Genomic DNA, 27,176 nt, shown 5'->3' with positions numbered 1-27,176 from the left:
CCGAACGGATGAACCGATTTAGTTATTTTTGTTTGAAAGCTGAATTAGTCGGGAGTGTTCTTAGCCATGTTTGAATTGGTCTACTATGTCGGGGTTTTTTTCAAAATTAAATTTTGTTAGGTTATTGACAGTAGAAAATGGCGCGAAAATCAATTTTCCTATAGCAACACCATACGCGCTTAAATTTTCTACGAAAATGGCGTAGACTATGGCACTGGTCCCAACGCGAGCTAGTAAGCTATGAGTTATCGGCTATAAAAACGAACAAATGATAAGCACCCCCGTGCAAATAAAAGAGACACGGCGATTTTGATAGCTCACCGCTGCTGGGCGAGTAACTTTAAACATCGCCGTGTCTCTTTTATTTACGCGGGAGTGATTATCTCTTGTTCGTTTTTATACCCGATAGCTTGCGGTGGGACCAGTGACCTATAATATAGGCACTGGTTCCACCGCAAACTAGTAAACTTGTTATTCTAACACCACATCATGGACGGGAATTTCTTCGGTTTTATATCGATGTGTATAGGCACTGTCTGCGAGAGATGGACTCTTCTCATGGGCCGCTGAATTGGTGGAGGCGTTGTGCAGCCGGGAGGCTCTGCGAAACAGTACATTGTGTAACGTGGGGCGTAAGTTGGAGATTGCAAACGAGTAAGTTAAGCCGCGACGACTTCGTGCGGTGAAAATAAAAATACAGGTGCCGCAGCCGAATGGCTTCTGCGACGCGAAACGAAAACGAAACGCGAAAGGTAGTCTGGCTCTGTCGCACCAATACGCAAGAGCGATAGAGATAGATATCTTCGAGCGTTTCGTTTCGTGAGCGTTTGTGCTATGGGGTTCGTACCCAGGTAATTTCACGAAAGAGCACAGGAATGGAATAAACGAAACTTTGACTGAACACCTGTACAGTCTGAACAAAAAGAGTTTAAAGAAAAAGTGGCAACATTGTAGTGAATCAATATATGTGATAAAACGGGAGGACACTACTCTCTGGTCAGACTGTAGGTAATACAGAATTAAGTAAGGGAAGAGAATTGTAACTCCACACATCAGTAAATGCAAGTTATTTGTAGTGACATCTAGCGTCAACTAGCGTAAATTATCAGTACTGCTACTTGTCAATAGATGTCGCGACGAACAAATAGTCTAATGCTCAACATTTTTTCGCTAATATTACAATAGTATTAATCAGTACTCTGTTTTCAATTCCTTCTGCTTGTAATATAACTTGTAAACTGTTTTAATATTACATTTTTAGCAGACGCGACACTGTTAATTGGCACCTAGTGTCGAATAGTGGTACTGATAATACTGATATTTTACGCGTGATTTACGCTAGATGTCACCACAAATAACTTGCATTTACTGATGTACTTATTCCTCTAAGCAACTTACTGACACTGCTCCTGTCAGTCTTCAGCGACTGGTTAGGCGATGTAGGCCTCTTCTTATGAGGAGTCTTTATGAAACTAGAGCGAGCCACGACGATCGGTTTGGATTCACATCTCGGGCTCAGTAACGGGTCTTCTGGGTATTGCCGAGGATGTGACACCCTGTAATTATGAGTGGTGCATAATGAGCAGAGATTTGCGACGTTCTTTTTTCAAACCTTCTATTCCGTTACCGCAATACAAAATGTATGAAAAAACCGGCCAAGAGCGTGTCGGGCCACGCTCAGTGTAGGGTTCCGTAGTTTTCCATATTTTTCTCAAAAACTACTTACTGAACCTATCAAGTTCAAAACAATTTTCCTAGAAAGTTTTTATAAAGTTCTACTTTTGTGATTTTTTTCATATTTTTTAAACATATGGTTCAAAAGTTAGAGGGGGGGGGCCGCACTTTTTTTCCTTTAGGAGCGATTATTTCCGAAAATATTAATATTATCAAAAAACAATCTTAGCAAACCCTTATTCATTTTTTAATACCTATCTAACAATATATGACACGTTGGGGTTGGAATGAAAAAAAATATCAGCCCCCACTTTACATGTAGGGGGGGTACCCTAATAAAACATTTTTTTCCATTTTTTATTTTTGCACTTTGTTGGCGTGATTTATATACATATTGGTACCAAATTTCAACTTTCTAGTGCTAACGGTTACTGAGATTATCCGCGGACGGACGGACGGACAGACAGACATGGCGAAACTATAAGGGTTCCTAGTTGACTACGGAACCCTAAAAATGGTAACGGAATGGGAAGAAAACCTTGGAACAATTTTTTTTCCATTAGGATGGAAAGAGCTCGCGATTCTGAGTAGAAACCACATAACAATTTGTGTGTGTGTGGATTGAGTGAGCACCTTCCGAAAATAAAAAAAAATATGCTGATCATTTAGTAAAAGTTCTAAAACAATTGTAAAACGAATCTCTGAATTTGTAAAAAGATAAATCAAAAGATAAAGCCATTAACATGTGCTCACTCAGTTCTCACAAACTACCAACGAAAACAGTGAATATATTCATTTAACATATAATATTTATATACTAACATTTAGTAAAAAATAGGCCGACCTACCTCTATAAATATTAGATCACCTAGTGACGTATTTAATTTTTTACAAATAGTTTCTTATGCTCACTCAATCCACACACTTTTGAAAAGCCGAATTTTGATGAAAAACATAAGATTTAGACCGCTATTATATGTGTATAGTTTAGTAAGAGTGAAATGGGAATTTGTAAAATACAAAACGAACCACTAACGTGTCAGGTTTTTTTATAATAAATTTTTGTAAGTGCTCACTCAGTCCACACGTTTTGAGAAAGTTAAAAATGTAAATATCTTACGATTTGTAGCACCTAAGACACTCGAAAGTACTTCAACATTTAGTAAAAATTTTTACTAAATATCCACCATCTAATATTTTATATTCGTTGTCTGGTTTTAAAGATATTCAGACATAACTTTTCTCATACAAATGTATCAAGTAGGGTGACTACACTATGTCGGCTCCTGATTTTCCCCACCTTCCCATTGTCATATTGAGATTGGGGAGTTTCGTTCGTTCAATTTTGATAATATTAAACTAATACCATATTAATTATCCATCTGCAAACTGTTTTAGGTTATGTTCTTGGCCTAGTGATGATGTGTATTGTGTAATTTTTATCGACGTCAGGATAATAACCATATCGACATGCATGCATTAAAAAGGACATGAATGATAATTGATAAGAAACAAAGAATATAATACTTCACTAGTAAGAAACCAGAACCTGGTAATCTAATCGCGCTAACAGATGAGCGTACCGGATTTGTAAGTGGGAGCGAGAAATAGTTATTCTTTTCTCGCTCCCACTTACAAATCCGGTGAACTATTATCAAAATTGAACGAAACTCCCCAATCTCAATATGACAATGGGAAGGTGGGGAAAATCAGGAGCCGACATAGTGTGGTCACCCTACTTGATACATTTGTATGAGAAAAGTTATGTCTGAATATCTTTAAAACCAGACAACGAATATAAAATATTAGATGGTGGATATTTAGTAAAAATTTTTACTAAATGTTGAAGTACTTTCGAGTGTCTTAGGTGCTACAAATCGTAAGATATTTACATTTTTAACTTTCTCAAAACGTGTGGACTGAGTGAGCACTTACAAAAATTTATTATAAAAAAACCTGACACGTTAGTGGTTTGTTTTGTATTTTACAAATTCCCATTTCACTTTTACTAAACTATACACATATAATAGCGGTCTAAATCTTATGTTTTTCATCAAAATTCGGCTTTTCAAAAGTGTGTGGATTGAGTGAGCATAAGAAACTATTTGTAAAAAATTTAATACGTCACTAGGTGATCTAATATTTATAGAGGTAGGTTGGCCTATTTTTTACTAAATGTTAGTATATAAATATTATATGTTAAATGAATATATTCACTGTTTTCGTTGGTAGTTTGTGAGAACTGAGTGAGCACATGTTAATGGCTGTATCTTTTGATTTATCTTTTTACAAATTCAGAGATTCGTTTTACAATTGTTTTAGAACTTTTACTAAATGATCAGCATATTTTTTTTTATTTTCGGAAGGTGCTCACTCAATCCACACACACACTAACAATTTGTGTCGCTTAATTTTAAACCTGGGTAAATCCATTCTGCTTTAAGGCTGATTATACAAAAAATATGTATGATGATCTGAAAGATTATCAACCTTATAGCAGAATGGATTTACCTGAGTTTGAAGTTAAGCGACACATTTCCAAATCCAAAAATTAAGTGGGGTGGACAACTTTGAAAAAAAATGGTCCTATTTTTCTCTTACCTCCTGAAAGTGCCATATTTGAGGTGCGATGGAGTAGGGTCATGTAACCGTCGACGAGAGTCTACCGTCGTGGAGGAGGTCGCATCAGAATTTTTGTTTCTTGTGCTGTGGATAAAATAGTAGGTAGGTGTATTTTTTTCAGCAATTTACAATTAATCAATCCTTGTAGGGGAACGAGTTTAAGTTATTCTTTTACAACGGGGTCTTTAGAATAGTATAGTATTGCAAAAATACCTACTCACCTTACTCCTATGGTTTTGTTGTGTGTTGGATTTTTCAAAGAAGATTTTGAAGGCCGAGAAAGAGGGACGTCACGAGGCATTGGAGCCAATTTACTGTGAAATAATAAGTTAAATAATAAATAACTTAAAAAATCAAATTAGTATTTACCACAAAATTTATAACGACTAAAATACAATAAACATCACATTTAAAGCACCCTCCACGCGTGTGAACGGCGCTTGAAGTAGGCGTGAAAAGTTGACTTTCCAGTCGCGTTTTTCGGTGGAGGATAACACCGTAAGGAAACCGGACTAAGGGTGCGCGCCCACGGGCGACAAAGTTGCTCGGCGACTTACGTATTTGTATGAAAAGTTGCGTCGCTTCGTGCGCACTTTCATACTAGCCCATAGACCGATGATGTGAGCGACAAAAAAGTCGCTGCCAAAAGTTGTCCGTGTCCGCGCTATCTAAGTAATCACAAAACGGCCTAGTTGTCCTTGGTTGGAAGATGGCACTGGCAGTCGCTTTCGTGCCTGCGCTTCTTAAGTGGGTGATAGACGTACGTTTCTGGCTCTACGAGCTTTTTCGATCACCGTAAGTACGCGTACTTTAAAACCGCCGCGTACAGTTGTCGATTGTCGACGATCCAACCGGTTTGACTTACAGTTCATAAATTGTACTCAAAATAATGAAGCACAATGTAATAATTATTTTACAAGCAATTGCCAAACCAAAGACCTAACTTAACAGTGGTTCATAGTAATATCCAATGCATTAGGAATAAATACCTACAGCTAGAATTATTAACTAAAGAAAGCAATTGTGATGTACTCTGCCTTACTGAAACATGGGCCAATGATAGTCAGGTAGATAGCATGAAACTTGAAGACTATGTTTTAACATCGTACTACAACAGAAAACTATTTAAGCACGGGGGTGTGGCTATTTATGTAAAAGAACATATTAGAGTAAAAGAAAGAAAAGATATTGTAAAGCTTGCATTTGAAATGAGCTGTGAAATTGCAGCCGTAGAGTTGAAGTCGCCAAACATTGTCATAATCTGTGTGTACCGCCCTGAGCATGACTTTCCGACTTTTAAAGATACTATAAAAACGATATTCAATAAGATCACGCGCGAAGGAAAGAAGATGATCATGGCTGGCGATTTTAATCTCAATATTTTAAAGTCTGACAGTAGAATTAAACAATTTAAGAACATTTTAAATAATTATGGTTGTATATACCTTATTAAAGAACCAACTAGAATAAAAGGGCCAAGTGCTACTTGTATCGACAATTTTATAACTAATTTAGAGGACAACCTTTGCAAATCTCAAGTATTAGACACCAAACTATCAGACCATAATGTTATTACTGTCCAAATATCAGTGGAGTCAATAAATAATAATAGTAAATGTGAAAAATCTCCCATACTCGTCAGAAGCATGTCCAAATCTAACTATGAATATTTTCATTATCTAATTACTAGTGACTGTGATCTTTTACACCAAATTGTAACAAATTCTGACCCAAACTCTAAAATGAACTTACTAATGGAAGCGATAACTCACTACTTCAACATAGCTTTTCCAGAGCGTAAAGTATCAAAACCCACTTCTAATTATGTAAAATGGCAAACAAAGGGCATATCAATATCTAAACAAAATTTACAAAAATTAGAAATCTTACAAGAAGTTACACCTTGCGCTCAGAGAGAATATCATATAAAAACCTACAAAAAACTACTACGTAAAGTTTTGATCTCAGCAAAAAGAATAAGTTTGTCAGAAAGGTTAAATAAAGCTAAGAACACTGTTAAAGAATCATGGAAAATTATTAAAGAACAAACGAAACAAAACAAAAAAACACAAAATCATATTGAAGCGATAATTAATGATGATGGTAAATGCATTACTAATACAGAAGAAATCGCAAACTCCTTTAATAATTTCTTTTCTTCGGTTGCAGAAAAAACGGCTGGGCACCTAATTAATGACAAAAAAACATGCAAAGACTTCCTATGTAAAGTTGAACGTCCAAACACGCGTATCAAGTTTATTCCAATTGATAGAGTTGAATTATTTAAGACAATAAAGAAGTTGAAGGATAAATGTTCCAAAGACGTATATAATGTAGATTCTCGTTTTGTTAAAAAAATATTCTTAGGAAATAACTACTTACTAGAAATCTTACTAAATATTATTAACAGCTGCCTAACAGAGGGTATATTTCCACAATGTCTCAAAATAGGGAAAGTAATTCCACTTCATAAGAAAGGAGCAACAGAGGACCCTAACAATTATAGACCTGTTTGCATACTTCCAGCTGTGTCTAAAATATTAGAGTCTGTAATTAAAAATAAAATAACCGAGTATTTCGATAGTTACAGTTTGTTTAATTCGAACCAATATGGGTTCCAAAAGGAAAAATCAACAGGAATGGTGTTGCGTAAAGTTATAGATTTCGTGCTTTCAGCCTTGGACGGATCACAAAAATGCTGTAGTATTTTCTGTGATCTGTCTAAAGCGTTTGACTGTATCCGCCATGATGTTCTATTAATGAAATTGGATTACTATGGATTTAAACACCAAGAACTTAATTTGATAAAAAGCTACCTAAATAACAGAAGTCAAAAAGTAAATATCAATGGCACATCTTCAAAAGAAATAGTCGTAAATGTTGGTGTACCACAAGGATCTATCTTGGGCCCAATTTTATTTTTAATATATGTTAATGATTTACCGGAATGCATACCCAATTACGCTATGGTTACCCTATTTGCAGATGACACACATGTGGGCTTAAAAGAGACTAACCTAGACAAACTGGAACAGAATATCAAAAATATCATGAAAACGCTTGGAGAATGGTTCAATGCTAACGGAATCATTTTAAACTCTAACAAAACTACATTATTGACATACCATAATAAAAATATAATTGATAGTATAAATATTAGTGAGATAGGATTAGTAAACGTAACTAACACAATATTTTTAGGATATCATATTGACAATAAGTTAAGTCACTCATTTCACATTGACAAAATTTGTAACAAAATAGCTTCAGGAAATTATGCACTATTAAAACTAAGACCCTTAATCTATGCTCTAGTTCACGCTCATCTGAATTATGCTGTAACTACTTGGGGCAACGCAGTCGGAATAAAAAGAATTCTTATATCTCAAAAACATTCAGTGAGAATTGTATACAATCTACGCAAAGGCACTTCCGTTAGAGAATTCTTTATAAAAAGTCGAATCATGACAGTAATTTCATTGTACATATTTAACTGCCTATTAGAAATCCACAAAAGTAAGAATGATTTTAAAACGCGAAAGGACATTCATACATATAACACACGAAATAAGTATAAGCTATGCGTTCCTACAACAAAGTTAGTCAAAACATTTAAACAAGGTATCTCCTTAAAAGTTACTCTTTATAATTTACTGCCTGTAAACGTAATAAATTTAACATGTACGGAATTTAAAAATAAACTGAAACGTTTCTTTCAATGTAATCCGTTCTATTCAATCAATGAATTTACTGAGAAAATGAAAAATAATGTACATCTTATATGAATTATATCTTTGTTTTATATAAGCTATTTTAAGACATTGCATGATTAGTTTTAGCAATGACCTGTAATTGACTTGCTAGATGTAACGTGTTTTGTTACTTGGCCAAATAAAGAAACTTGAACTTGAAACATCTTTAAGTACGCGCTTGCTCGTGCGTCTATCACCCACTTAAGGTTTTGTTGTCAAAGCGGACCCCAGACTCCCATGAGCCGTGGCAAATGCCGGGATAACGGAAGGAGGATGATGACTCATATATATAATTACGGACTTAATCGCGTAAGACTATAGAGGAATAAGTAAGGAAAGAGTTGTGACATCTAGCGTCATCCACGCGTCAATCACGCGTCAAATAGCATAAATTATCAGTACCACTATTCGACACTAGGTGCCAACAGTGTCGCGTCTGCCAAAAATGTAACATTAAAACAGTTTACAACTTATATCACAAGCAAAAGGAATTGAAAACAAAGTACTGAATAATACTATTGTAATACTAAGTACCTAGCTAAAAATTGTTGAGCTTTAGACTTTTTGTTCGTTGCGACATCTAGTGACAAGTAGCAGTACTGATAATTTACGCTAGTTGACGCGTGGATGACGCTAGATGTCAGTACAATAAGTAACTTGCATTTACTGATGTATGGTCGAGTTACAACTATTTCCTTACTTATCAATATATTGAGGATGATGACTGTTCGTGCATTTATACTTACGATCACGGTGTTTTCAGTCAAAGGAAATAGTAGGGTAAACGCAGCTATTAACGCCCCCCTTAAGGCAATTTTACAATCGGGTCTAATTATTAAGTATACACGTTGTTCAAACATTTTATTTTCCTATTACATGTGATACTATGATAATTAAAAAAGGTAAATATTGTGTTACTTGTACTCAAACTAAACATTATGATATTAAAAATCTATTTTTAAATTACTGAGTCGATTGCTACCATTAGCGACCCATAAAAATGCATATGAAGCTATCAACGATTTTTAAGCAGCTATTACCGATTGTGTTATAAGTATGAGTAATTACCTGAACGCCCAGCGAGTACACAGTACAGCAACACCTAGTATAGTGGCATAGTCCACAGGTAACGGGTAATTTATTAAAAACATGTTCAGCATTGTCATCGAAGATTCATTTCTATTGTACCTATTCCTACCTACTTTTCTACCTATTCATATAACATTTTTCACGTCTATCATGCCCACTAAGAAATAGAACAAAATGAAATCACAAATCAAAACAATTATATATTGTGTTACTTTAAAAATTTTAAAAGTTTGTTTAACCCTTCGTATCTTGAAACCCTCGCAACCCTCAGATGCTACATTCTGAACCACTCGCTACGCTCATGGATCAATATTGAAGTCTTTAGCTTGCTCGAGTATCATTATTAGATAGTAGGTTTCAATATTTGTACGTGCCGTTAAACAACAAATTTGCCCCCTTGTAAAACAAATTTAACTTTTGTCGTGATATTTTTTCCTACAGTGCTGCAAGAGAGGCACAACCCAAGAGGCTGTATTAGGCAACTCTTCTTGGTACCAAAGCCACATTTTTGTTAAAACTTGTATGTTTGTAATAATTGTATGGCTTTAATAATATCTTTAATATTATAACCTACTTATTTAGGAACGATCGGTCATACCTTCTCATGGTTTGTAATAGCGATTTCTATGAGTCGTTGAAAGAATATGTAAGCACTAACGTAAAATGTATGACCGACCCATATTAAACAACATTATTATTGTTATTTTATTATTGTTGTGGCTACTAAACACTTTGTTATTACGTGATATTCAAAATTTTTGACATAAAATCAGTTTTTATGGGTAAAACTCCTTCACAAACAATGTCTTACACAATATCCGTTTTCCAAAAATATTTTTATTTTAGTAAACTTTACAACGTCAAAAGAAGAAAACTAAGTACAAATGTGTATGTCGTTAATAGCTTTTTGAAAAAAACTATTATTTGGGTCTCAAACAATCTATAAACATACTTATGTTTCTAAAGAATAATATTGTAAAAGAAAGAAAAACTTAACATGACGTTATAGTCATTACCGACCTATGGGTCGTTGATAGCTGCTACTACTAAAACTGATGAAGCTATCACCGCCCAAATTTAATTTCATGTTTTATGTATGTTAATGGATGTTTTTTAACAAATCGTGATAACCAATCTATAATTTATAAATGACTGAATATAATTAACAACAAAAGTAAATGTAAAATAGTCAATTGTTAACATAAACGTCTTAGCCAGATAAGTCAAATCCTTACTTGAAAGTGCAAGCGCCAGTATGGAATGTCCTTCTTCTTCGGTACCCACGACTTGATTGACGTATTATTATGATTTCTCGAACTACCACTCAAACTAATGTAACACTACCCTATACTCAAGAAATAAACGCTTTTAGAAAATAACCTACCTACCCTCACGTTACTAGTGGCAACGGATAAATGCCGAATTACTTATTAGATCGGTAATACCTTCCGATTTTCGATGGAGCGTTAACAGCTGCGTTTACCCTAAATCCGATGTACTTAGGATATGTTTAGGAAACTCAACGATAGAGGGCGTGAAAAACAATTATATACCGTAGTGCAAGTTGTTTGCTAGATGTCACTGGTGGGTACCGCAAATTGGGCAATGACTTGTTGTCGTAAAATGTATAAGTATTTTTTGATGTCCAAATTGTTCGCTAGATGTCGCTATACCACCTGCAAACAGTGACATCTAGCGAACAACTTGCACTACGGCATATAATTGTTTTTCACGCCCTCTATCGTTGAGTTTACTAAACATATCCTAAGTACATCGGATTTACTATTTCCTTTGACTGAAAACACCGTGGATAACTCTATACCATACTGTTCAATATACTCTATGCTTACGATATAGCTACAGCATCGTATGCAGGTCCGCTGGTCTGCCAAGAAGACGGCGATTTGGAGATCTTGGATGGCTTGGAGAAGGACACTCGCCGCAATGGGGCTCCCGATGGGTGCTGGCTACAAATTTTATTATTAATATTTTCTAATACCATCTGTCGCTTTGGTAAAACTAGTGCCTACGGCCAAATCTTGGAATTAGTTGTCAGAGCGGACCCCAGGCTCCCATGAGCCGTGGTAAATGCCGGGATAACTAACGCAAGGAAAATGATGATGATGATCAGCTGTACATTTTTTAAATAAATAAAAAATCTTTTATTGTGCCAGAAAAAGTGCTTAAACTACTTATATTTTTATTTGTCGTAACTATTACTATGGTAAAAACCAAGACAAAGTTAAGTAAGTGTATTTCTGACCCCCGTACTAGTATAAACTGCATTACGGTTAAAGCTAGGAACATATTACGTGGACATCCGCCGTCGCGCGACCGCGGACGCGTATCTAGACAATGAATATACATATAAACTTAACCGTGCAAACTATCGATCGTCGGTCGTGGACGTGGACGTCCGATCGAAATCTGGCTCGCTGGATGTTTTAGTCAGCCGAAGCCACGTCCCGAAGACCGTGCACACTGATCGGTCGCGGTCGCGGTCGCTCGACAGTGGACGTCTGCGTAGTAAGTATGTTCCTAGCTTAAACCTCATAATTTTTCAAATGAAATCCTTTCAGGACAAACTGAACAAAAGCATAGGTCAGATAAATATATGATTATCCTTATTTAAAGCAAAGTTTTTGTTAAATTACTGCCTACGTTTATAAGTTTGTACTAATAGGCAGTCAAAGTGGTATTAAGCACAATAGTAATATACAACTTACTGTATGCCACTAATCTTCTTGGACTTTTGTTCGTTCATTTCAATTTATCTTCCTTATTTTTCATATTTTATTGTAAAATCATTCACTACTATTAAATTTAGATTATTTGTGACATGATATATTTCAAATTTTGTCATCCCGGGTTTTGACATTCATTGCATTCCATTTCACGTATATTATTTATATTTTAATATAAGTTAGTTCATCAATTTTTTTTACTAATTAAAACCTATTATTATTTAATTAATATTAGAGCATTAACAACGTATTATACTAAAACAAGTTGATCTCATAATTATTAACTCGTTAACGAAATGTTTTATTCAGAAAATGTTGCTATCATTTCAATTTTTCTTATAATATACGCAAATTTGTTGACACTGATTTTTCTGCAACAGAAAGGGTAAAAAGCCAGATATCAGATTATCTCTCTCACATAAAACATAAGTCTAAATAATCATACAGTTTATATGTTTGTACTGGTTAAAAAAAAGGAATAGGTACATATTACTATTACGCGCTTGTGTATTCTTGTGATATTATATTACGTCTTTATCTCCAATCCTGACAAAGGAAACAGTTCAGTAATTATCGTGGGAATTGTAATAAAAAAGATATTAACTTTTCCTTTTTTTACGATTTTTGTATTTCTAATCCTGGTCACCCTAAAATAATCACATTCAAGTATTTACCTGCTAATTACGCTACTGAACATGAAATGGTCTATATCATGTCAAACTAAAATCAACCTTGTGTATAAAAAGAGGAAGTATATTTTTCACAATATGATTGCAGCATATGTTTGTTTGACATTCTGTGTTTGTGTGCGTAAGATGTAATGACGCGATGTATATTTTTTTTAATTTGTAGTTTACGTGACTCGAAGAATGATCCGTGTGGCCTCGTGTTCTTTGCCGGTAAATATTAATTTATTCACCACGCCATAATAATTAGTTTATTAGAGCGTAGAAAAGTACAATTAAACGTAACACTTAGCTTTTCTAATAGTTTAACTCCCTAATAAATCAAATAGGATAGCGAGAAAAGCGCATATAAATTGAAAAGGTCGTGTTGTTGTCTGATCTAAAATTAATTTATTGTGTATGTGTGTGTGGCGAGGAGTAATTTGTGTTGTAGTGTGTGTAAACGTCAAAATTCTTGGAATCAGCAGTAGCGGACGTATAGCCGCTCGATACAGGTAAATTCTAGGGATATCGCGTCCCTGGATTTCGTGATATTAGTTCGGCCCGGGAGCAACAGGTGCGTTGACAAAACCTATCATAATTCTTAGCTGAACCCCTTTTGAGAACGTTTCTAAGTGTTGCGTAGTTACATGTGATGTTTTTTGCTCTGGTTTGTTATGTTTTAATAAGCTCTTTGTTCCCTTTGAGTAATTATTTTGTTCCCGAGGTGTTGTTTAACATAATTTACAAAGGTGGAGCACCCCTGCTGCTATTTTTAATTTCAGAGTAGATGAAGAAAAAAAAACACTTTTTTTTTTCTTTTTCAAGGCTATGATAACAAAAGTGTTGCATAATTTTATTGTGTATTTGTATACGTTATTTTCCTCATAGTAAATTATCTAATGGAGCATAATCATCAATGATTAGTTGTATATAAACTATCCTTATTGATGAATAGGAAGGAAGATATACTACTGCATATTCAATTGTTGATTCATCCAAAGAAAACATCTTGTAATAAATTAACTTAATCGAATCGACAAGGACATCGATTTGTCGGAGAAGGTTCAACGCAGCTTCACCAAAATACCGAAGAAACTTAAAAAAATGTCCTATGAGGAAAGATTGGAGTTCCTAAAGCTTACAAGCCTGAAGGAGCGTAGAGAGCGTGGAGACCTGATCGAGACATACAAAATACATACCCAACATTATGACCTCAAAGATTTTCATAAAATGCTAGAACGTAATAACAACACCTGTCTGAGAGGTCATCAGTATAAACTCATAGGTCATACAACAATCCTCATAGATATTTCTTTAGTAATAGAGTGGTAAAAGCTTGGAATCAGCTCCCGGAGGATGTAATATCGGCCCAAAGTGTAAACGAATTCAAGAATAAGTTAGACAAGCACAGTGCTAATTCCACATAACACCTGAAACCTCTACCGACAACTGGATACAGGCTTTATCAGTTACTACAACTGCCTGCCTGCTTTACAAATAATAATAATAAAATAATAATATCTCTAACAGTCAGTCAGGCAGACATTTTATCATAAATCAAAATAAAATAGAAAATAGAATAGAAGAACTTAAAAGATAGTATTTTATAAAGCATAACTGAAATGGTCTCGACTCAGCTTCATGCCAAGGGACCTTTGAGGACCCTGATGCTGGTCTTCCGTGGGGACCCTTCCAAAAGAACTTGTTCCTTATCATAACTTTATTTAGTAAGAATGTAGATGTATTTACAGATACAATTTTTTGTATTAACTATGTTTGATTGTTATTCTATTTTCTCTGGTTTGATAAAAAAAAAAATTCAAAATTGAGAAGCTTAGAAATGCTTCTTCCTCCTATCTTGTCATTTCAGTAAACGATTCTTAAATCGTCACCTTTCTTACTTGTCCGTATTAATACCAAAGACATATGTAACTCTGTATAGACGCATAAAGTCTAAGAAAAAAAAAAAACCGGCCAAGAGCGTGTCGGGCCACGCTCAGTGTAGGGTTCCGTAGTTTTCCGTATTTTTCTCAAAAACTACTGAACCAATCAAGTTCAAAACAATTTTCCTAGAAAGTCTTTATAAAGTTCTACTTTTGTGATTTTTTTCATATTTTTTAAACATATGATTCAAAAGTTAGAGGGGGGGGGACGCACTTTTTTTTCCTTTAGGAGCGATTATTTCCGAAAATATTAATATTATCAAAAAACGATTTGAGTAAACCCTTATTAATTTTTAAATACCTATCCAACAATATATCACATGTTGGGGTTGGAATGAAAAAAAATATCAGCCCCCACTTTACATGTAGGGGGGGTACCCTAATAAAACATATTTTTCCATTTTTTATTTTTGCACTTTGTTTGCGTGATTGATATACATATTGGTACCAAATTTCAGCTTTCTAGTGCTAACGGTTACTGAGATTATCCGCGGACGGACGGACGGACGGACGGACAGACAGACATGGCGAAACTATAAATAAATAAATATTATAGGACATTCTTAATTTCTTACACAGATTGACTGAGGCCCACGGTAAGCTCAAGAAGGCTTGTGTTGTGGGTACTCAGACAACGATATATATAATATATAAATACTTATATACGTAGAAAACATCCATGACTCAGAAACAAATATCTGTGCTCATCACACAAATAAATGCCCTTACCGGGATTCGAACCCGGGACCGCGGCATAGCAGGCAGGGTCACTACCGACTGCGCCAGACCGGTCGTCAAATAAGGGTTCCTAGTTGACTACGGAACCCTAAAAACGTACCTCAAAGCCATAGAGAAAAAGGTATGGTGGCCTAGATGGCGTTACACCTTTGGGGAATGCTCGGCTAAATGGCGCTAGACGTTTTAACACATATCAAGCTAACAATATGGGCCAAATTGTCAAAACTGAGGTTCAAAAGTTTAAAGCTTGAGTCGAGAGATGGCAGTCTATGCACTGTGATTACACATTTTACTTTGACAGTAACTCTATAATACTTGATCCTCTTCGTTAATACTAATTTGACTACATCGGTCCTACCTAGTTTGTCTACATCCTATTTTGGCATTATCAACTATTCAACATTGTCCCATGCACTTATCTAATTTTCCAACTGATTACTTGTTGGTCTGTCATATTTGACCACTGCCAACATTGTGCAGCGTGCGCGACAGCCACCACCCCACCAGTCTACTGGCCGTAGTGGCAGGCAGGGAGATGGGCACTTGTTAGGCACTGGAAATGAAATGAATTTGGACCAGATAGGAATGCGGAAAAGATAGGAAAGGAAAGCCAAAATGTAGGGATGTTCACAAAAGTGTCCCAGTCTCACAATTTAATGAAAATAGTTTTTGGTTTATGCACTTATATGCTAGAGTTGTGCCTGCTCGTTCACTGAAAAGATCACTCCCAACTAGTACAATCTCCAAACTGTAATAGTTCGTTCTTTTAGGACATTTAGTAAAGTAGTACACTGAGACAGCAAGAGACAAATTGTGCATATGGCGTACAGTAACGCTCGTTCGTACTAGCCGAGAGCTGATCGGCCGTTTTCGCTTGCTCTCGGTCCGAGTCAGTCGGTTCTAGTTTGGTTGCGGTCGGATCACACGTATCGCTTTGCTGTCATGTCATTGTCACTCCTCGGCTCTTTGCTCCTTTCGCTCCTGTGTGTCGCTACAGTGTACTAAGTGTACTAGAGACAGGGGCGGCTCACTCCGCGATTCTATCGCCGCGCTACAAGTACATCCTGGCGGCCGCGAGTTCGCGGCCTACTCAGGGGTGGCGCGCGTTCTCACGGAATGCACGTTCGCACTTTCTATTGTTACTTTACGTCGCGAGTTTTTTTAAGGTTCATATGTGATGTCCGCGTGTCGAATGGCTAATAATACTTAGTTAAATAGACATCATGAATAAAATACTTAAATACCATAGGACATTCTTACACAGATCTACTACTAATTAAGTCCCACGAAAAAGTTCAATAAGGCTTGTAATGTTGGAACTTGAACAAAAATATATAAATACAGTATATATACTTAGAAAGTACCCAAGACTTGAATACTCGTATAATAGTATAACATTTTATGTGAGTATTAATTCGTTTTAATCCATAGGTAACCCTATCACCGGACGCCGCGCACGTGCGGCTCGTTTCTTTGTAAGAATTTTGTAGGTATTTAAAAAGGCGGCATTTCGTAAACATCAAAGCAGTGAGCCTTCTGTACTTGTACTATTATATATTCTGTGCTAGAGAGTAGAATCATTTGGGAGTAGTTCGGTCTAGTACAGTGCAGGGAATCGTGTCTTTTGTACTATTAGTACATGTACTATACACAAGCCTATTATATACTATTTTATAAAAATCACAAAAATAAAGGGCCTATCACGATCAAGTCTCACTCACTTATCATCACTGTAGGCCTAGCACATGATGGCCGCGGGAGTATGTCGCCGCGAGATAGACTACCCGTCCTTATGTTATTAATACAGTTAGAAGAAGACGTGGCATTTATCTCGCGGCGACATACTCCCGCGGCCATCATGTGCTAGGCCTACTGATCACTTTATTAGTAAGTCATGGAAAAATATTAATTTTTAATTATATATGTGTTTTTGTTACAGTTTTACATGTATTAACTCAAGACTGAAGTTTGGGAAACAAATATTGCAGTATTAACAGATATATAGTTTTGGTAAGCATCCATTTATTATGTCCTTGCTTTTTACTAAACAAAGCTAACTTAAATAATTACTCCCTTATTCATAAACGTACTCTAAAGTTAGCCGATAAAGTTCGTTTGTCCCTTTCCGACGTATTGGTGTGATAGAAAAAGACAAACAAATTTTCTATCTATCTATATTTCTATCTAGCCTTTTCTTCTGAACATGGTCGCGTAGTTCAGTGTGCCTGTTGGCAAAGGCCTCCAGCTCTTTCCAGTGTTTCCTCTGCCTGGCCAGTCTAGTCCAGAAAGGCCCTACAGTGGTTATGATTTCGTCCTCCCTCGGTGAACAAACTTTACCAATTTTACCGGCTGGCTTGATAGAGTACGTTTATGAATAAAGGGGTTAGTGTCCGCGGAGTTTATCCGCCGCGTGAACTCCTATATGCCTGAAGAGCCTCCAAATTGGCCCAAAACATGTCGCAGCAATAGCGATATAATAACGTGAGTACTACTGTAGATTCATTAATTATTTGAAAATATCTCACGAGTTTAACGTGTATAAAACTAACTTATTTAATTCAGATGGCCTAGGATGGTCTAGAATGTTAACTGCATAAGCTGAAGGTCCGGGTTTAATTCCCGGCTTGGCTCCCAGTAGATAACAGCTGAAACTGTATAGGATTTTGTAATATCTTTACTCCGGTACTAAAACTTTTCAATATGGTGTTAAGGTTGATTGCCATGATAGAGGAATAAGTAAGGGAAGAGTTGTAACTCCATAAATCATAATTGCAAGTTATTTGTAGTGACATCTAGCATCAAATAGTGTAAATTATCAGTACCACTACTCGACATTAGGTGCCAACAGTGTCGTGTCGCGTCTGCCAAAAATGTAATATTAAAACAGTTTACAACTTATATTACAAAATACAAGCAGAAGGAATTGAAAACAGAATACTGATTAATACTATTGTAATATTAGCTAAAAAATTTTTGAGCATTAGTCTTTTCGTTCGTCGCGACATCTATTGACAAGTAGCAGTTCTGATAATTTACGCTAGTTGACGCGTGGGTGACGCTAGATGTCACAACAAATAACTTGCATTTACTGATGTATGGAGTTACAATTACAACTCTTCCCTTACTTATTCCTCTATGACTGCCATGTAAGATTTAAAATATTGCTTAACCCTTCAGGTGGCGAAATCCGGGAGCCGACCGCACGTAAAGTGGCAGGTAACCGGGAGCCGGACTTGAAATAAAAAGCTGTTGAGTGGCAAGGATACCGCTAAAATGACAGAAAAAGTTTACCCTTGAGTGGCGGGGCCCTCACGGGTGGTCATCGCGAATGTTACTTATGTTACAAAAATAATAATTACTCAAAAAATGTAGGGATGTTGTGCATAAACCATATATCACCGGATTCATTATGAAACGGCTAAAATCATTCCATAGAAAAAAATACATTCCATTTATGTGAATTTTGCTAGACTCGATCAAATATCAGATGGCTACATTTTCCACTTCCATTTATTAAAGTAACTTTATCTAGGCAAAAAAACAGTAAATTGGAGAAAAAAGTAATTCAGGGACTTAAATATACATTTATTTACACTTATATCTCTTTTTTTAATATATTACAGTACAATTTTTGCGAAAAAGACGGTTTTTAAACACGTGTCTCAAACATGGCAGGCGGATGGTCCAATCAAATTGGGTCATATTTCAAGTTGTTTTGCAGTTGAAGGTGTTGAACTTTTACTGAATGCCGTCCTTGTTTAGTGACGAATGGTTCGTGCAAGTATGAGGAAGCTAGATATAGTTTTAGACGGTTTTATTTATATATTTAGGTATATCGTCGCACGGGGTCCGGGAGCCGGTCCCTGCCACTTAACAGCTTGTTTTTCCCAGAGTCCGGCTCCCGGCGCCTGCCACTTAACGGAATGTTTTATAAAATGACCGCGCCACTTCTCCCCTATGCAACTTGTAGCTCTGCCACCTGAGGGGTTAAGTAAATTTATCTAATTGGCAACCAAGGTAATTTTTTTTTCTGTATGTATATATGACATCATCAAGTGAACATGTAAAAGTGTGAAAATATAATAGAACTAGCTTTTGCCCGCGGCTTCGCTCGCGTTAGAAAGAGACAAAAAGTAGCCTATGTCACTCTCCATCCCTTCAACTATCTCCACTTAAAAAATCACCACAATTCATAGCTCCGTTTTGCCGTGAAAGACGGACAAACAAACAGACACACACTTTCCCATTTATAATATTATTAGTATGGAAGTATGGATTACAGGCTCTAATTACTTTCCTTAATATAATGAATTGAATACCAAAGTTTAAAGCTTTTTGTTTATTCTGTCAGATTCAAGATGTCGCTGTGGGCGAGGGCTCAGCAGCTACCCCAGGAGAGCTTGCAGAAGGTCAGTACCATCCATATTTGGGCGAATCAACTTTTTGACCGACTCAAATCTGTCCGCACATTCTTAACATAGTTGTGAAATTTCACCCTTACATAATGAATTTTATTGGTATTTTTCACTTTAGCCTGTATATTAAAACATGACCCTAACTGTTAAATCCAATAAACTGAAACTTTGTTCATTAGAAGTTCGATTTCTTGGTAACTCCAGAGACATTTTGAGTAACGCCAGAGACACCAAAAATGTCGGTCAAAAAGTTGATTCGCCCATTTAATACTTTGCTACGACGAACCCGCCTATAAGATAGACTGTAGATAGACATAGACATCTACAGTCTATAATCCCATTACGAATTGAACGGAAAAACGCAAAAAACAACAACTTAAGAGCTGTAAAAAATCACCAAAATTATTTATTAATTTTTTTTGTAAAAGCAGCAACAGCTTCTGAAAAATGCAGTTCTCCAATTTTTTCATTTTTTTGAATGCTTATAAACCGGAAACGGAAACGAATACAAAAAAAAATAAAAATGTACATCTATTCAGAATATTGAGCAGTATAACTATGCCAAATTTCAACAAATTCTGAAACATGACTCCATTTTTCTGGCCCGCTTGGCGTGAAATGTCCCACTGTCAAAGTAACACGTGCAGCTCAAGTCAGGGGCTCTCAAAGTAAGGGCCGACAGAAAAACAAATAACTTTTAGTCAAAAGGTCGTCGGTCGGTCGCCTTGTGGTGTACGGAACCCTTGCAACGCGAGTACAACTCTCACTTGGCCGGTTTTTGTCTAGTAGTGAATGTGTTATGGAATTGGTGATCAGAAAACTTTTTTAGTCCACCCCAAATGGTTTTTTTTTTTCGAATTTAACAAGAGGTGGCTTGGGCTCGTAGCCAAATGGCATTTTTACGACGCGAATCGAAACGAACCGCCTGGCCAGTGGCCCCGTAGCCAAATGGCACAAACGCTCACGAAACGAAACGCCTGTAGATATCTATCTCTATCGCTCGTGCGTATTGGCGCGACAGAGCCAGACTACCTTTCGCGGTATTTCGTTTTCGTTTCGCGTCGCAGAAATGCCATTCGGCTACGGCACGAGGCATCTTCTGGGCGAGCTCACTCTATCGTAAGCCACGTCTTTCCCTTTTGCTAGTCTGTGGCCAAGAGTAAGCGCATTAGATAAAAACAAACGGTGTAGTTCGAGGGATCTCTAACTTGACCTTTTTTTAGGGTTCCGTAGTCAACTAGGAACCCTTATAGTTTTAAGACTCGTTTTAATTTGATACAATTAACTAATTCCCTCTTCGCATGTGTATTGTGTGTCAAAAACGTTTTTTTTTTTATTCTAGGTACGCGCTATCTATGGTGACCACTTCCCAATTGAGGTCCGTCATTGCTTGGCGCCGTGGATCGAGAGCAAAATATGGTAAGTACAAGAGCATGGACAAGACAATACATAACTTTTTTTTTAGTTTGAATAGGTAGACGTTTGACCACGATCACACCTGATGGTAAGTGATGATGCGGTCTACGGTGGAGCACGCTTACCTATGAGATACCTATTTACTCTCGCTTTAAAGAGACCTGGATTGTACTCATGTGGAAAAACAGACTCAGGCAGGGCATTCCACTCCTTGGCGGTTCGCAAAATAAATGTTGAAGCGAAACGCTTAGTGCTTATGTTTGGAATACTCACCGTGAAGCTTAACTGTACTTTTATTTATTTAATCAAAAAGTAACATAATTACAGTTTACAATTTACATTAAGGCACTGTGAAACTACAAAACACAAAACAAGACAAACGATAAATAATACAAATCGTCACTACTTTGAAAAAAAAACTTGTATCTTCGTCTGTCAATGAAAAGAAAATTGTAGTAAGTATGTATGGAATGCATATAGACTTACTGCGTTTTAACTTTGAGGAGCAGCGTGAGATACGAGATTTTTTCAAAATAGTGACACAACAGTAGTGACAGCGCCACGCCGCCTGAATGTAATTTTATTTAGGCAGCGTGGCGCTGACGTCCGTTCCGCGTCGGCGGACATGCGTCTCTTGAGTATGGACGGTCCCTTATATCACTAAATGTTGGTAACACAGAACTTAATTTAGATAGAAGAAACAAATTCATATATTTGTATAGGGGCCGAGCGTGTCAAATTTTGTACTGAAGTTTATTCTTGCCTGTAATTTTAAATATGTCTCAGGCTCTTGATTGTTCATAATTTTTGTTGTGTTGTTGCAATTGAATATCACGTAACGAGGCATTTTTTATGCTTTGATTGACTTCAACTTACAAAAATTGACGCCCGAAAGCTGCAAGCTGCGAGTAAAGACGGACAACTCAGTGGATTTCACTGAGTTCATTTGACACGCTAAGTAGATACGTTTGCTTGATCTATGGTATATATGACATCTGTGGTTGGTAACAAAATAGGATCAATTAAAATTTGCTGATGTGGCTATGTAGTCAGGGACCAAACGACCTCTTTTACAAAAAGTCGTCGACATCTCTTCTAAATACCTAAAACAGGTATGGATGTGTTCCTCGTTATCTCCAGATTACGAATTGACCTGTTTTAGTTTAAGGAGGGGGGGACGGGTTGAGAAAAAGGGGGGAGAAAGATGGCGGCCGACCATCATAGATATTTATTCACATCTCGACTCCTATGGCACCAATCTGTTCGTGCAAGGTGTCGTTTGAAAGCTTATTAAACCTACTTTAATTGTTTTCAAATAACTATACTCATAACAGTAACCGTTTACGAAATATTTGAAAATATGTGTTTTTTTATCGCGCATGAGTTGCACAAGTACTAGAAAAAATGCGTCTAACTCAATAAACAATAACTTTACCGCAATTGATGTTATTATAAAATTTTCGCGTCTATTCATGCTCTTTTTAAAAATATAAGTTTCATTGGTATATGATAATATATAACCATGTAATTACGAATTTGGTTTAGCAGGAGTCACTCTGCCCGGTCGCAGAAATGGGCGCTGACCGTAGTAAAGTATTCAATATTTTTGAGGTCCTATTTTACGGATCCATATGCGAGAGGTATCGTTTCAAAGCTAATTAAACCTACTATATTTTTTTTATAAATAACTATAATCATAAAGGTAGCTGTTTAGAAAATATTTGAAAATATGTGTTTTATAGACCATGAGTCGCACAAGTACCTACTGGTAAAAAATGCTTCTTAATCAATAAACAACAACTTTTCCGGAATTGATGTTAGTATAAGATTTACGCGGAATTTCGTGCGCTTTCTAATAACATAAGTTTTATTGGTGTATGATATTATATAACCAAGTAATTACAAATATGGTTAAGTAGGGGCCACAGCGCCCGGCCACGTATGGATGCTGACCGTCGCCAAATTTTCTATATTTTTCAGATCCTATTTTATTTAACAGGAATCTTTTGAAAGCATATTATGCGTACTATCATTAGTTCTCAATAATTTTAGTTGTAACTGTAGTAGCTAACAAAATATTTGAAAATATGCATTGGAACCGATGTGAGTAAAACATGCTTCTAGCTCAATGAATTATATTTTTTCCGCAATTGATATAATAACAAAATAAACGGCGAAATGTATGACCTTTTCAAATAATAAGTTTTGTCAGTATTGCATAAACAATTAATGTTAATTTATCCATCATACTCACTGCGCACCGTCATATACATGGATGACCATTTTCGTTGCCGTGTTCATAATTTTTAAGATTGTATCTTGGTGCATGACCAATAAACAATAACTTTACCGCAAATAATGTTATGATAAGATTTACAGGACATTTCATATGCTTTCTAAAAATATAAGTTTTATTGATGTATGATATTATACAACCAAGTAATTACGAATTTGGTTTAGCAGGTGTCACTGCACCCCCGTGACGTAAATAAGTGCTAACCGTCGCCTAATTTTACGTATTTCTCAGATCCTATTTTAGCGATCAATTTGTGAGAGGTATCATTTGAAAGCATATTATGCGTACTATCGTTGCTTTTTAATAATTTTAGTCGTAATTGTAGAAGTTAACAAAATATTTGACAATGTGTGTATTTTTACTGTATATGAATAGCATTCGCACTGATACGAGTGAAACATGCTTCTAGCTCAATAAATTATATTTTTCTGCAATTGATATAATAACGAAATGAACCGCAAAATGTATGGCCTTTACAAAAAATGAGTTTTGTTAGTTTTGCCTAAACAATTAATGTTAATTTGTCCACCATACCCACTGCGCACGGTCAATCGTCTTATAAACGGATGTCCACCGCCGTTGCCTTAATTTTTTCATCATTTTACAGATTTTATTTTACTGATCAATTAAGTATATAAGTAAATTCGATACGTGATAGATTATATTTATTATGAATATACGATTAGTGAAATAAAATCTGAAAAAGGCAACGACGGTGGACATCCATTTATATGATGGTGCGCAGTAGGTGATCTGAACAAATTCAAATTAATTGTTTATGCAATACAAACCAAACTTATTTTTTGTGTAAGTCATACATTTTCCGTTTATTTTGTTATTATTTCAATTGCGGAAAACTATAATTTATTGAGCTAGAAGCGTGTCTTATCAATGCCAATGCTATTCATGCACAGTAAAATACACATATTACTAATCAAATATTTTGTAAACTTCTACAGTTTCGACTTGAAATATTAGAAATAAAGATAGTACGCATAATATGCTTTCAAATGATACCTCTCACAAATTTATCAGTAAAATAGGATCTGAGTAACGTAGAAAATTTGGCGACGGTCAGTCAGCACCCAATATCGTGACAGGGCGCAGTGACCCCTGCTAAACCAAATTCGTAATTACTTGGTCATATATTATCATACACCAATAAAACTTATATTTTTAGAAAGCGCATGAAATTTCGCGTAAATTTTATAATAACATTAATTGCGGTAAAGTTATGGTTTATTAAGTTAGAAGCATTTTTTATCTGTATATGTGCAACTCGTGCTCGAAAAAAAAAGTCATGTTTTCAAATATTTTGTAAACAGCTACCTTTATAACTATAGTTATTCAAAAATAATTATAGCAGGTTTAATTTGCTTTCAAATGATACCTCTTACATATGGATCCGTAAAATAAGAACTTAAAAATATTGAATACTTTACTACGGTCAGCGCTCATTTTTCTGCGACCGGCGGAGTGACCACTACGAAACAAAATTCGTAATTTAATGGTTATATTATCACTTACCAATAAAACTTATATTTTTAGAAAGCTCATGAATAGTGGCGTAAATTTTATAATTACATCAATTGCGGTAACGTTATTGTTTATTGACTTAGAAGCATTTTTTACCAGTACTTGTGCGATTCATGCTCGATAAAAAACACATATTTTCAAATATTATGTAAACAGCTACCTTTAATATTATAGTTAAGTGTAAACAATTATAGTAGGTTTAATTATCTTTCAAACGATACCTCTCCTATATGGATCCGTAAAATAAGACCTCAAAAATATTGAATACTTTACTACGGGAGGATAACCCCTGCCAAACAAAATTCTTAATTACATGGTTATGTATTATCATATACCAATGAAACTTATATTTTTAGAAAGAGCATGAATAGACGCAAAAATTTTATAATAACATCAATTGCGGTAAAGTTATTGTTTATTGAGTTAGACGCATTTTTTACTAGTACTTGTGCAATTCATGCGCGATAAAAAAACAAATATTTTCAAATATTTCCTAAACGGTTACTTTTATGAGCATAGTTATTTGAAAACAATTAAAGTAGGTTTAATAAGCTTTCAAATGACACCTCGCACGAACAGATTGGTGCCATAGGACTCGAGATGTGAATAAATATCTATGATGGTCGGTCGCCATCTTTCCCCCCCTTTTTCTCGACCCGTCCCCCCTCCTTAAACTAAAACAGGTCAATTCGTAATCTGGAGAGAACGAGGAACATATCCATACCTGTTTTAGGTATTTAGAAGAGATGTCGACGAAAATCGTGAAGGAGACGACTTGTGGCCAAATTGGCTCTAGACTAATGTACAAACTTTTTGAGAACTGCTGAGTTACTCCACGCACTATTTCTTTTTGAGTCTCACAGATCTTTTAACCCGTTTCTTGGTTACCAGGACGGCAGAACCTGAAGAGCAGCAACGCTTCTTCGTGGAGGAACTGGTGCAGGAGATAAAGACCACAGCTGAGCTGATGCTGTCACCGGACATGTTTGTTACTAAGATGAAGCTGTTCGAAGCTGCCAAAGCGTTCCATGCGCAGTACAGGTACGGTACACGCAATACAATACAATACAAATATTCTTTATTGCACACCTCAATACAGGAAACAACGTAGTAAGTATAAACAACAACTTAAGAGGTAAGACAAGAGGCGGTCTTATCGCTAAAGAGCGATCTCTTCCAGACAACCCAGGTAGCGGAGAATAATAAATTTTTCCCCTCACTAGCTCGGAAACACGTGTTTTGTCCTTTAATACCAGGTAAAAACGCATTTTATCCACTAGTGGATAAAGTAATTTGACCTTGAATAGAGGAAATTTTTTTGCTTTAAAATTGATAAAAGTGGGTTAATTTAGCGATGAAGATGTTTTACCACCTGTGGAACTACTGGAAGCAGTAATAAACGCATTTTTTGCGTTGTAGTTTCCTCGCTATAGTGAGGGGAAAAGTTTTGTGTTACACTCGGGTGCAAATTTATTTTACTTCTCGTGTGTTAAAAAACTCGCAAGTTCAGGATTCTATTCTCGAACCACTCGCTTCGCTCGTGGTTCAACTATAGAATCCTTTCACTTGCTCGTTTTTCAATTCCACACTCGGCGTTAAAATACAACTTTGCCCCCTTGTATAACAAATAACTATTATTGCACACCTCAATACAGGAAACAACGTAGTAAGTATAAACAACCAGTTAAGAGGTAAGACAAGAGGCGGTCTTATCGCTAAAGAGCGATCTCTTCCAGACAACCCAGGTAGTGGAGAATAATAAATTTAACCTTCTAACCATACTAATAAATGGGAAAGTGTGTGTCTGTTGTTTGTCCGTCTTTCACGGCGAAACGGAGCGACGAACTGACGTGATTTTTTAAGTGGAGATAGTTGAAGGGATGGAGAAGCGCTGGTAGCCTAGCGGTAAGTGCGTGCGACTTTCGTTCCGGAGGTCGCGGGTTCGAACCCCAGCTCGCACCAATGAGTTTTTCGGAACTTATGTGCGAAATGTCATTTGATATTTGCCAGTCGCTTTTCGGTGAAGGAAAAACATCGTGAGGAAACCGGACTAATTCCAATAAGGTCTAGTTACCCTTCGGGTTGGAAGGTCAGATGGCAGTCGCTTTCGTAAAAACTAGTGCCTACGCCAAATCTTGCGATTAGTTGTCAAAGCGGACCCCAGGCTCCCATGAGCCGTGGCAAATGCCGGGATAACGCAAGGAGGATGATGAGTTGAAGGGATGGAGACATAGGCTACTTTTTGTCTCTTTCTAAACCCCCTACTTCCCTAAAATGGGGAGG

The 27,176-nt window shown here is 36.2% G+C and overlaps 2 protein-coding genes across 2 annotated transcripts in view; one reads left to right on the top strand and one right to left on the bottom strand.

Annotated features, from left to right (window-relative positions):
- Positions 1–458: 458 nt before the first annotated feature.
- Positions 459–11,960, bottom strand: LOC125239562. Its single transcript, XM_048147192.1, has 6 exons — positions 11,864–11,960; positions 10,988–11,104; positions 4,518–4,610; positions 4,276–4,380; positions 1,399–1,556; positions 459–601 (listed from the first exon to the last, which is right to left on the bottom strand). The coding sequence occupies exons 1-6, from the start codon at positions 11,899–11,901 to the stop codon at positions 477–479; spliced, it is 636 nt and encodes a 211-aa protein (XP_048003149.1). The 5' UTR covers positions 11,902–11,960; the 3' UTR covers positions 459–476.
- A 782-nt stretch (positions 11,961–12,742) lies between these two features.
- LOC125239563 (signal transducer and activator of transcription 5B) overlaps positions 12,743–27,176 on the top strand; it is a 60,813-nt gene continuing 46,379 nt past the window's right edge. Inside the window, 5 exon segments of the mRNA XM_048147193.1 lie at positions 12,743–12,780; positions 17,170–17,240; positions 19,582–19,639; positions 20,988–21,064; positions 25,785–25,934. Coding sequence (XP_048003150.1) covers positions 19,589–19,639; positions 20,988–21,064; positions 25,785–25,934 — 278 coding nt within the window. The 5' untranslated portion in view covers positions 12,743–12,780; positions 17,170–17,240; positions 19,582–19,588.

Source organism: Leguminivora glycinivorella, chromosome 25 (assembly GCF_023078275.1).
Source record: "Leguminivora glycinivorella isolate SPB_JAAS2020 chromosome 25, LegGlyc_1.1, whole genome shotgun sequence".
In the NCBI taxonomy this organism is placed as follows: Eukaryota; Metazoa; Arthropoda; class Insecta; order Lepidoptera; family Tortricidae; genus Leguminivora; species Leguminivora glycinivorella.
The sequence above is the reverse complement of the archived record's forward strand: the minus strand, read 5'-3'. Positions and strand labels throughout refer to the sequence as shown.

Excerpts from the sequence above, each read along its gene's own strand:
- LOC125239562 (XM_048147192.1), bottom strand. The coding sequence starts at position 11,901 with ATGAACGAACAAAAGTCCAAGAAGATTAGTGGCATACA. Across the intron at positions 4,381-4,517 it reads AACAAAACCATAGGAGTAAG|CACAAGAAACAAAAATTCTG; the intron begins GTGAGTAGGTAT and ends TTTTATCCACAG. Across the intron at positions 1,557-4,275 it reads AAATATGGCACTTTCAGGAG|GGTGTCACATCCTCGGCAAT; the intron begins GTAAGAGAAAAA and ends TCATAATTACAG.